This window comes from Tiliqua scincoides, chromosome 1 (assembly GCF_035046505.1).
Source record: "Tiliqua scincoides isolate rTilSci1 chromosome 1, rTilSci1.hap2, whole genome shotgun sequence".
Lineage (NCBI taxonomy): Eukaryota > Metazoa > Chordata > Lepidosauria > Squamata > Scincidae > Tiliqua > Tiliqua scincoides.
The window spans coordinates 21,363,076-21,374,269 of record NC_089821.1 but is presented as its reverse complement, the minus strand read 5'-3'; the positions used below and the strand labels follow the sequence as shown (position 1 = coordinate 21,374,269).

At 40.3% G+C, this 11,194-nt stretch overlaps 1 protein-coding gene across 1 annotated transcript in view; it reads right to left on the bottom strand.

Moving 5' to 3' along the window:
• Positions 1 to 225: 225 nt before the first annotated feature.
• The window catches only part of PLEKHH1 (pleckstrin homology, MyTH4 and FERM domain containing H1), a 57,349-nt gene continuing 46,380 nt past the window's right edge, over positions 226 to 11,194 (bottom strand). The window contains exons 22-28 of the mRNA XM_066636709.1: positions 9,562 to 9,662; positions 8,280 to 8,421; positions 7,024 to 7,163; positions 5,467 to 5,596; positions 4,263 to 4,349; positions 1,993 to 2,139; positions 226 to 420 (exon numbers count right to left, since the gene is read on the bottom strand). Coding sequence (XP_066492806.1) covers positions 226 to 420; positions 1,993 to 2,139; positions 4,263 to 4,349; positions 5,467 to 5,596; positions 7,024 to 7,163; positions 8,280 to 8,421; positions 9,562 to 9,662 — 942 coding nt within the window. The remainder of the gene's footprint in view (positions 421 to 1,992; positions 2,140 to 4,262; positions 4,350 to 5,466; positions 5,597 to 7,023; positions 7,164 to 8,279; positions 8,422 to 9,561; positions 9,663 to 11,194) is intronic.

The window sequence follows — 11,194 nt, the reverse complement described above, 5'->3', positions numbered from 1 at the left end:
GGACAAAAAGTGTACAAGTAAAAAACAAAAATTCTCCAGTTCTTGTTTAAAAAAAAAAAAAAAGGAGGTCTACTTCTAGTCAAGCCTCTAGGAATGTTATACTTCACCAAGGAGGTAGACTTGGAGCCTGCTTGATAAGAGGTTACTTAACCAGTGAAGTCATAGCAGTCTTCCGTTCACAGTGTGGCTAAACAATTTGCTCCTCAAGGCACTTGGAAACAGTGTTTACAGCAGAGTAGGCCCCTTAGTGGCCTGGGGCATAGAAGGAAAGAAAGACCTGCTATTGAGGTCCATGAGCTTCTTAGCTGATAAGGTACTCCATGGCGAATTGGTGCTTTGAACTGAAGGCACAGGAGACAGATGTGGTGTCAATGAACAGTAGTTAATGTAGCTGGCAATAAGGAGAGTCATCTCAACAATCTGTTGGGAAGAGAAAGTAGAAAAAGTATTCCAATAACATCAGTTTCCTTGGACCTACTGTAAGTTCATCTTTCAGCACAATAAATGTGTACCATAATATCAGTGCTTATCCTGTCAAAACGATGGTCAACCTAGTAGTTCAACACTGCTCCACACAGTTACTGACTGGCAGCTTCTTTCCTGAGAATCAGGCAAAGATCTTTCCCACTATGCTATTTCAGGGCCTTTAATCAGAGATGCTAGGGACCGAACCCAAAGAGACTACAAACACATGTAAAATATGTGTTCTACCATTAAGCTGGGCTCCTTCCCAATATGCTATGTGTTCTCCCTACTGTACACATAAGATTTAAACAGCAACTTTTTTGAAATGTTTGGAAAAGATTACATCCCAGAGAAGAGTAGACTTGTAAATGCAGCCCAGCGTGTTTTGGAGACTTATGTGTTTCTACAACAGAAAAATCATACCAGGGAGCAATAATATGATCACAAAAGAGTGATCAGAATGAATTATCAGATTGAATAGCCAAATTCCGGACCAAGTTTTTAAGATTTTCTTGTGCTGAAAATGCAGGATCAAGATATTTATTCAGCATTAATAATTTACATTAGATGTAAAAGGGTTCAAAACAAACAACACTTATACATCAGAAGTAAAAATAATATAAAAGATATGCAAACTAGAGGACAAGCCAGAAAAAAAAAAAAAACCTTTTCAAATTAAAAGGTGAACTTTAAGGGAGACGCTTATGTCAGTGCTTTCCAGCACTGACATAAGGGTAATGCAGCTCTGAGGTAAGGGAACAAACATTCCCTTACTTTGAGGAGGCCTTCGTGAGTGACACCCAACTGCAGGATGCAGCACATGTCCCATTGGCACCACTATGCCAGTGCTGGAAAGCACTGACATAAGGGGTTAGGATTGCACCCTAAGTCACCAATGCCCCAGAAGATACAGACATCCTCCTGTATCCCTTCTCAAATTCCCCCATTGCACTCATAACTCACCTCTCTTCATATGCAAATGCTTTGCAAAAGGAAGCAAAGTGAGAACCTAGCATTGTAGCTGCTAGAGAAACACTAGAGGAGACAACAGCGAGAACATTAACAGTAACTGAACAGCAGAGGAAGTACACAGACAGCACAAGAATGCTAGATTCAGCTTCCTGTTAGCATTCTCACTGTCGCCTTGTCTAGTGTTCCTCTTGCAGCTACAAGTCTAGGTTCTCACTGACTGCTTCCTCTTCTAAAAGGCTTTTTTTTGAAAAGCGTTTGCAAACAAACAGAGGCGAGTCATGAGAGTGATGGGGGGAATTTGAGAACCGCAGAAAAGTAAAACTGCAGATATGGAACCTGCAGATATGGGGAGATACCTGAATTCAGATTTAGGAAATACGTAGAAGAACAGCACTTCAGGGCCACTACTTGATGCACCGAGAATACACTCATGCATCATTCTCTGCTGGCAATCTCCAGAAAAGAGAACATCAGGCGTTTGTTTGGATTTCATATCCACTTACTGTTCAGGATGGGGGAAAGATATTGCTTAATAAAAAGAAACCTTATACTCACTTTTGGAACTGCCATTGAAAAAAGTAGTTTTTCAGGGGTGGTTTTTCCAGAACCACTATTTTTCGTTTGAGAGACTACAATCATAAAATTTTCTTGACACCCTCCAAAGGTTATTACTGAAGAATATGAGTAAGCCAGTTTTAAGTGCTGTATGTAAGCAAAAGACAGACAATAGAAAATAAATTGCTGCATAAGATGACCAGTCTTTCGTCCATACCCCTACACATTTTAAGTATTAAACAGCTTTGAAGAATAATGCTGGTGTCTTCCAAGACACAAAATATCACAATAGTACACAGGGATTCTACTTTCAGGGCTGATTTCTGTGGAGTGTGTGTGCGTGTGTGTGTACACCCAGAGGTCATGCTTTTTTAAACAAAAATAAAAAAAAGAATTCTACAGATTACACAGGCCAATGCACATTTTGCTTCCTTAAACGTTACACCAATTCCTGGGTATATTTGGGGTGCTGATTCCAAAAATGACATCCGTTTTGCCCTATCACGTCTAGTTTTGGAGATATAGTATAGCCTCATTAGTGAATGGTTCAAGCAGCTTCCTCATGAGGGAGCCTACACCATGGCTTCCTCATGAGGAAGCTGCTTGAACCATTCACTAATGAGGCTATACTATATCTCCAAAACTAGACGTGACAGGGCAAAACGGATGCCATTTTTGGAATTGGCACCCCAAATTCATATCAAACCACCACAAAACTTTTCTGACCCTCAATTTTGTAGGCCTGTGTTATTTTGTATTAGTGGTCACCCCAAATAGATATATTTCCATATTGAATCATGTATTGAAAAGGCAATACCTGCATTGGTTTCCTGACACATAATTTAGATTTTAAAAATCCTCACTTCTATAGCCACTCCTTTGTTATATTGTTTTGTACCATTCCTTCCAGATATAATGTGAAGTTTAGGGTGGACTTTACAGGTGGAGCAAAGGTTATTACAAGAAACAATCTGTTTACAGAACATACACATTGAGCAAGCATTATAGGCATGCAGAAGCAAGAACTCATGTAGGCAGTGCGTATTTCAAAGCAACATCAGCACATTTGAATTCAGCAATTGTACCCCAATAGAACCCCAAAGCCTAGAGAGAGAGCAGTTTCTTTATTTGGCCAAAAAAATAAAATAAAATAGCATGACTCACAGTATCATACGTGCATACTTGGACATGAGAATGGATCTCAGTGCACAAAACAAAAACACTGGGAATCAGTCCTCATTCATCAGCTTCAGGAAAGTCTCTCTGTCAGTCATGCAGCGCAATCCTATCTTGTGCTGGAACAGGCAAGCCAGGAGGCTTGCGCTGTATCCAGTGCGAGATAGGGTACCAAAGTGGCTCAGCCAGAGATAAGAGGAAACTCTTCCCCTTACCCTCAGGTAAGCCACTGCAGCCCCTATGGGTCTCCTTGGACTTGTGCTACCTCCTGAGGTGACACAAGTCTGAGGAGAGTGGAGCGCTTGAAGCTGGTCCATGCTGTTCGGGAATGGGGGTTGGGATCCAGCAAAATAGCTGGATCCCAGTCCTGCCTCCCACTCAACACCTGCCTTCACGGGGCTACACTCCGCCTGCCCTCCCCCTGCCCCAGAATGCTTCTCTTCCACCTCCTTCCTGTCTCCTCCCCGCCCACCCTAGAGCCTTGCATTGGCCAAGCTCAGCCGACACATGGCTCCCTCTGCAAGCTGGCATAGAGGTTGGATGCAGCCTCCATGGGCCAGCAAACCTCCGTGCACTGACGTGGCTTGCTCCCGAGGAGGTGCAAATGTGCTTTACTGCACATTTGCAACCTTCCTAGGTTGGCACAAGTCCCTAAATTGTGCCCTAATTGTGCCTAGGATTGTGCCCTAAATTTCTCAAATGAGACAATGGCTGAAAGACACATTAAAATGTCATATGAACAGTTAAATAATAAGTATGCAGAGAATCTAATATTATATATTGGAGCAGTTAGTTTGATTTCAGTGAATTTGAAATTGGCCTTTTCTAGAAAGTGGACTGTTTTCTCTGTTGTTGCCCTGGGTTTAGTCCCCACTATTTTTCCTGAAGAAATCATTAATTTATTTCTGATTTAAACTGAAACAAAAACACAAAGACACAAAAACACAAGCACAACACAAAAACACAAGTAAATGATTGTTCTTGCATCAGAGTTAGGGACAGAAGTTATGTCCAAATTCTATACCAAACAATTATTGAAATGCAGTTCAGAAGAAAAAGCATTCAAATTCCTAGGCCAGAATATCTCACCGTACCATAGTATTATATTCCAGTATACTGATTCCATCTTCATTTACAGCTATCCACAGTGGACAGTTTTCCAAGACAGAAGACAGGACAGGCTGGGTAAGTAAGACAATAATTAAACACAGTTCCTTTTTAGTTTATGTTATTCTGGATGGGAAATGACAACTGATATTGTGTGTCAACCAATGTATCTGGGCAATTTCACCTTCGATATTCAGGTAGCCCCTGACTTACAGATGTCCTGACTAATGGACAGCCATGCCTGCACTTATGCACAGGTGCAATCCATCCACACTTGTGCTTTTGTGCAGGCACAATAGAACTGAGTCAGCATGAGCCAGCCTGAAGGCTGCTTTGGTGCTTTTGTGCAGATGCAGCCTGTACAGTCTTGTGCTTTTGTGCAGGCAGGATAGTGCTGTTCTGACTTCCAGATAAACCTCCGGAACAGAACCAGGATGCAAGTCAGGGTCTACTTGTACTTATTGGAGATCATCTACTTTTCATTACATCTGTTGAAAATCTGTATTACATGATGCATAACTCTCTTTCTAAGAATGCGTCTTCTGCTCTTGATTTTAAGAAAGGCTTCCAAATGTTCACAAATATATTCATGCATAATCGTCATCTGTAAGCCCGTTCACTCAAAAATTGATGAGGTCAAAAGGTCTTCAATCCAATGATGAATAGTAGAGGGACACATATTCAGTTATCCAGGGACACGTGATTAATGAAATGATTCAAGAGGTTGTTATAAAATCTACAACACTTCAAGAGCAGTGTCAGAAGGGCAATTCAGATCGGGGTCATGGGTGAGGGGGAAAGGGTTGTACTCCCTGCTCCACAGGTCAGTCCAGTCTCCCCATCCCCCTTAACCTGTGACTCCTTTTTGAAAGAGCAAAGGATCAGGAGTTTTTGTCATGAGACTCCTATGTGATGTCTGGCTGGGCCCTTGGATTTCTATTATCACCAATACAAATATGGCCAATTAAAGGTATGAGTTTTCATTAGAGCTTCCAAAGATATCCATGACTGACTAGTGACCCCCAGTGGCAGGAAATAACATGCTTGCCCAGCTTGAAAACAATGTGACAACAAAGCTAGTGTGTGAAAATTAAAATAATTATTTCTACTTTTATTTTTTTAAGAGTATTTTCCTTAGAAGTGATATTCTATTGACAAAGAGTGTTCACACAAATAAACGCACATAATTACCTTAGCAGTAAACAATTTGGCCCCAAAAAGGGGCCATTTCCGAGCCACAGTCAAATAGATCCGGACACATTCTTGCTGAGAGCATCCCTGCAGCACCATCCACTTGGTCGCCAATCGGTCAGCCAGCTGCCTAGAAAAATAATATAACATTTGCTATCTGTTTTAAAGGAAAGCAAGTAACTATGACTATACTGTATTAATATAGTGTGACACTCCTAAAGGACTGAAAGTAGTGCTTTTCAAAATAGACAGTGAATGTGCTGTGCCACCACTTACATTGTAAAATAATGCAGAACACACACTTTTCATATACAAGCTATCAGATCTTTGTGTAAATCTTAGTTGTTATGAGGTTTCATAAACCAATGTGTCCTAGACAACTGTGTTCCAGCCAAGTGCATCCCTGTCATTGGTGTTCCTAGACATTTGTGCCCAGTATTTTTGCATTCTGGATATTTGTGCCCCAATATACATATATTTATACTAGATGTACTTTGTAATTTTTTTAATACAAAGGTAGGGTTAGGATAAGAGGCTTAGCTAATGTCTCAGGGGTGGCCAAACCGCAACTCACAAACCATATGCAGCTTTTTGACATATAATGTGCAGCTCACACATTATATGTTAGCTGAGCTCCTAAATATGTGAGCTAAATATGTTAGCTGAGCTCCTTTTTGATCATAATTAATATAAAATGTAAATAAAAATTTTTTCCAATTTATTATTATTAAATTTAAAACTATATTACATATAATTTATTAATTACAAGAAGGCTATATGCTACCTGCAGGAGTCTGCTCACAGGGAAAAGATGGACATTTAAGTTCTAAAGGCTAAACAAAGAGGACATGAGGCTAAAAAAGAGGACATTGTCACGGGCTGGGGCAAGTGCCTTTCCCTTTAAGATGGATTAAGTTGGGTGTTTGCTGCCCAGGTGTAGTGCATCAGTAATTTAGAGAATAAAATCTGGGCGTGGGTGCCTGAAAACACACACACAGCAGGAAGAAGGGAGCTGAGGGTTAACATCTTTTATACTGAAATGCATGTAAATATGTCTTTTGGAGTAATTGAAACTCCCTTAAAATAAAAATCTTTTATGTGAAAAATTGGGTGCAGTTATTGACCAAGGAGTTGCATGATAATGGGACCTGGGGCTTGGAGTAAGCTAAATAAAAAAAATTGCTCTTGGGGGGTTTGTGGAGGATGGTGTAAGATTGGAGGAGGGTTAAATCCTGGTTGGCTTGGGAATCTCCCCTGGTCCTTCCCTACCCCAAGGGTGATGTTTGTGACAGACATATCCTAGAAAAAGAGGACAACTGGTCACTCTGAAAGCAGGTGCTCACTCACTGAGTCACAGCCTTTCCCCAACCAGTGCCTATTGATAAGAATACATTTTTTGGTTTTTTTAGTGACAGTTAACCCAAATTAGCCCATCTAGGTATCTAGTTAAAGACTTAAGCAGAAAATAGCATCTTTTCATAGATTGGGACTATAAAATATTTTATTTTTGTTGCAAAGTTTCATATAGTAGAATATAGCAGGCAGGCTTACTCTCACCTTAGCTGCTCAGGAGTTGTACTATGTTTGTAGTGCTTTGGATAGAATTTGTCCAGGACTGGGAGAAGATGTTGAATTTTGGAGTGGGATGTCCCCCCAGGGTTTGATGGAACTGGTCGATCAAAATCTCCATATTCAACCTAAGGGAAAAAGTTGATGTAGAACATGGAAATAAAAGCACGAGGCAGACAAAATTGGCTTTGAGTAAGACGTTTGTGTGTGTGTGCACGTGCAAAGTGAACAACTACTGGGGATAGAAAATCAGGATGCTCCTGATGTGAAGTCTAATAAAATGTACACTTGCATTTCTTCTGTATGTTCAAATTTTATGTTGTATGCTGTTTTGAATGTGCACAGTTTTGAGTATGTATTGTACACCATTTTATACAACGTTGTGCACCATTTGGAGTATATACACCAGAAAAGTGGTATACAAATCTTTAAATTCACTCATTGAAATTAATTACTTGGACTGTAGACAAAACTGATTGGATGACAGATTTGTTTTTATCTTGGTCAGTTAGTCCTTGTATAGATACGATCTTAGACAGGACAGGTTATGACAGAACATCAGACTATGTTACTGCTATATCTATTATAAGTTGTCTAAGGAGATTCTCATTTTACAGTATCAAGTAATAAGGTAGCAAAAATTGTAGTTCATGGGTTGTGTATTTCTGCTTCCTTCTGTTAATATAGGCAAAAGTATCAGAGCTGGCCTTAGAAAAATATATTACCTCCCAGACCCACATTGTGCGCTAGATCCAGAATCCATTCTGTCTGGTTCTTGACACCCTTTCATTTGTCATAGTCTCCTACTGCAAACCTCAGCTTCTCCTTCTGCTCCAAGTTTTTCAGTAACTTGATAGTGGTTCTGATGGGTTGCTGCTAGTCACCTAACAAGACTCACCTTTGCTAACTGTCTAGTTCTTTATACCTTCCCTGTAGACTTGGCCCCTTTGTTCCCTATGTCTCCTGCTCTTCTTGTCCTTTGGCCTTCTTTGCAGCATGGATGCCTAGGTGGTCCTGAGCCTGGCAAGTCTCTACACTGGAGAAGAGCTGCCTCCTGCCTGTCCCCTAGGCTCATCTGATAAGGTATGATAGTAAACGCAAGGGAGAATACTTTGGAGAGCCCACACTGAAATAAGCATTCAAACTCCATTTCTCCTGATGGGCAATGGCAGTCCACTGTCTTGGAATCACTAATGATACCAATGAATCTTGACCTCTGCAACCACAAGTGGTTGACTACTCACCTGAGCCATTAAGGCTGCCATTTCCAGAGCCAGCTCCTTACTGACAGGAAATCTCCCACCGGTTATTTCACCACTCATCTGGAATGCCAATAGCAAGCGCTCTCTGTCTGTATCACCTTTTGCTTGGCTTCGAAAATACAACCTACATTGAAGAAAAAGGCCAAAAGAAAAACAAACAAAACGCCATTTATACCTTTAGCATTGCATTCTGTTTTGGAAGGAACCTTTCATTTTTATTGCTGTTCCAAGATTAATGTAAGCTTTAAGCACCTGACTGAACAACATCTCGTCACAGTCCCCATCCTATCCAACAGCTTACATAATGGGACATGTGGAAAAACTTCTGGTTAGGCAACAATAAATGAGAGTTTTTTACAGGCAAATTTGCCTGAGAATCCTCCCCACTGCCCACTCTATTCTAACTATGTAGTTATAACTATAGTTACCAGGACCTTAGCTAGAGGGGTGGAAAATCATAAGTAAGTGCAGGCTCCCAAGTGTGAGTATAAGCAACCTGTCCCACTCTCCTGCAGTTGCAAGTTGTTGCTGCCTGAATGGCTCCAAGGGTGAGTGGGAGGGACTGCTAACGCTTGGGAGCCTGTGTGTACATTATGATTTTGCACTCCTCTAGCTACAAAACTGAAAGTGCAACTAAATAGAAATCTGAAAGACCTTAAGTCACATACAGGCATCACCCGCTTTCTGATGGTTCGTTTTTCAATGTTTCACTCTGTCAACACATTTCAGTTATACCCAGAAGTCATTCTTTCAGCACATGCTCAGCTCTTTCAACCTCCCTCTGCTGGTCTAAAGGCTAAAATTCCCCTCCCCCAAGTTGATTTGACATGGTGATTCAAACTGTTTTGGTGAGTGTGTGTGAGTGAGAGAGAGAAGGAGAGAGATCATGCCAACTTTAGCTCCAGGTCTATTCCCATTCCATTAATTCCATTGCAAATTTCATTTGCAAAAATCCATTGCATTGCATTTGCAAAAATCCATTGCAAATTCCATTTGCAAAAATTTTTGCAAATTCCATTTGCAAAAATCTTTGTATGACGGCAGGAATTTACAAGACAAAAAAGACATTTGCAATTTGCTAGTTAAAAAAAGCATTGGAAGCAACATTTGTAAACTAAAAAGAGACTGGATTTTGCTTTTCAACTGTTTCCACTTTTTACCATGTCTCTGGTCCCTAACCTGTCAAATGCACGGGGGGGGGGGGGAATGCCAGTATGTGCTTACTAACAGATTCATCACAGTCCCAAATAAAAGTTGACATTACCTGTTTTTATAGGTTAGTTTAACTATTCTTGAACCACCTTCATATTTTCCAGGATTCAACTCTTTCAAAGCTTGTTCCCATTTTGAAATGACATCACAGATCTTTTTAAAAAAATAAAGATGGAAAGAGGTTGAAGTAATATGGAGTAGTTGAAGTAATTAGATGTTCAACTGAAGTAACTGAATAGGCTTCAAGCTTAAGGCATGAAAAAAAGAAATTATGGTATTATGGGCTTGAGCTTATTTCAATGAAACTGGAAATGAACCTTTAATAATAATAGCAATTATTTATTGGTCACATTTGTATCTCATCTTTTCTCCAAGAACTCATGATGGAACAACTCTATGGAGATGGATTTCACTGAGAGATAATGGTTAGCCTGAGTGAGCTCCATGACTAAGCAAGTACATGAACCTGGGGCTCCTCAAAACAACAACAACAACAACAGTATTTATATACCGCTTTCAACAAAAGTTCACAAAGCAGTTTACAGAGAAAATCAAATATCTAATGGCTCCCTGTCCCAAAAGGGCTCACAATCTAAAAAGATGCAACACCAGCAGACAGCCACTAGAAAAGACACAGCCGGGGTGAGGTGGGCCAGTTACTCTCCCCCTGCTAAATAAAAGAGGAGCACCCACTTGAAAAAGCGCCTCTTAACCAGTTAACTCACATTCAAACTTAACACAACATCACACCATATTAGAATTATTTTTCCTTTAATGAATCTATGCTATTTCAAAGACAACTGGTTTAAGATTTTCAGCTATGACAATGGTATGAAATTGTAACTGGGTTTATATTTGAGGTATAAGACAGACAGCCAAAAGCAGGATTAGAAATTCATTTCCCATTACTATTGATACTATCAATATTTTAGACACCTGGGATTTGTTTAGCCCAGATAGCTACTGTTCTGTGAGTTATCACAGATCTAGTGAGTAACTGGCCCACTCTAGTTCAGCCAATACATTTTCCATCCACAAACCCAATCCTGAGTTAGAATTTTCACACTTTAACACTGTTGTTTACTTCAGGATATGTTGCCATCACTATGCCACGTACTAATATCCAGACTCGCAGAGGTACCAAAACAGAGTACCTAGAATTGACATGAAATCTACCAAAATAAACCCCAGCTTTCCCCTCCAGCTTCACATTTGAGCTGTGGAGTTGGGGGGGGGGATCACCCCTGCATTTGTGCTTGGCTTAAAAGTATCTTTGTAGCCCAGCATAGCTGCAGGACATTTCCTGCTCCTAACCCCTCCCATCCCTAGGGAGAACTGGAGATTGCCCCCTGACCTAGTATAGAAGCACTGTGCAAGATTGGGGATTAAGTCTGCAATTCTCTGCAAGCTTTCTTTATAATAAACCCCAATAAAAGTAAATGCCAGTAAGGCTTACTTCTGAGTAAAGATGCATAGGATTACTTGGAAGAAGAGGCACATGGTTCCAGTGACCTCAAATTTTGGCTAGGCTTCAGAGGCCAGTCAAAATCTGTAGAACCCTACTGACAATTATATAAGGTTGACATGTGTACTTAACATTCACCTTCCCCAACAAACAAATCTTAGCAACCATCCTTCTTCTCCTAAAGCATATTTCTAATTAATGAATCCGTAGTCAATATTAT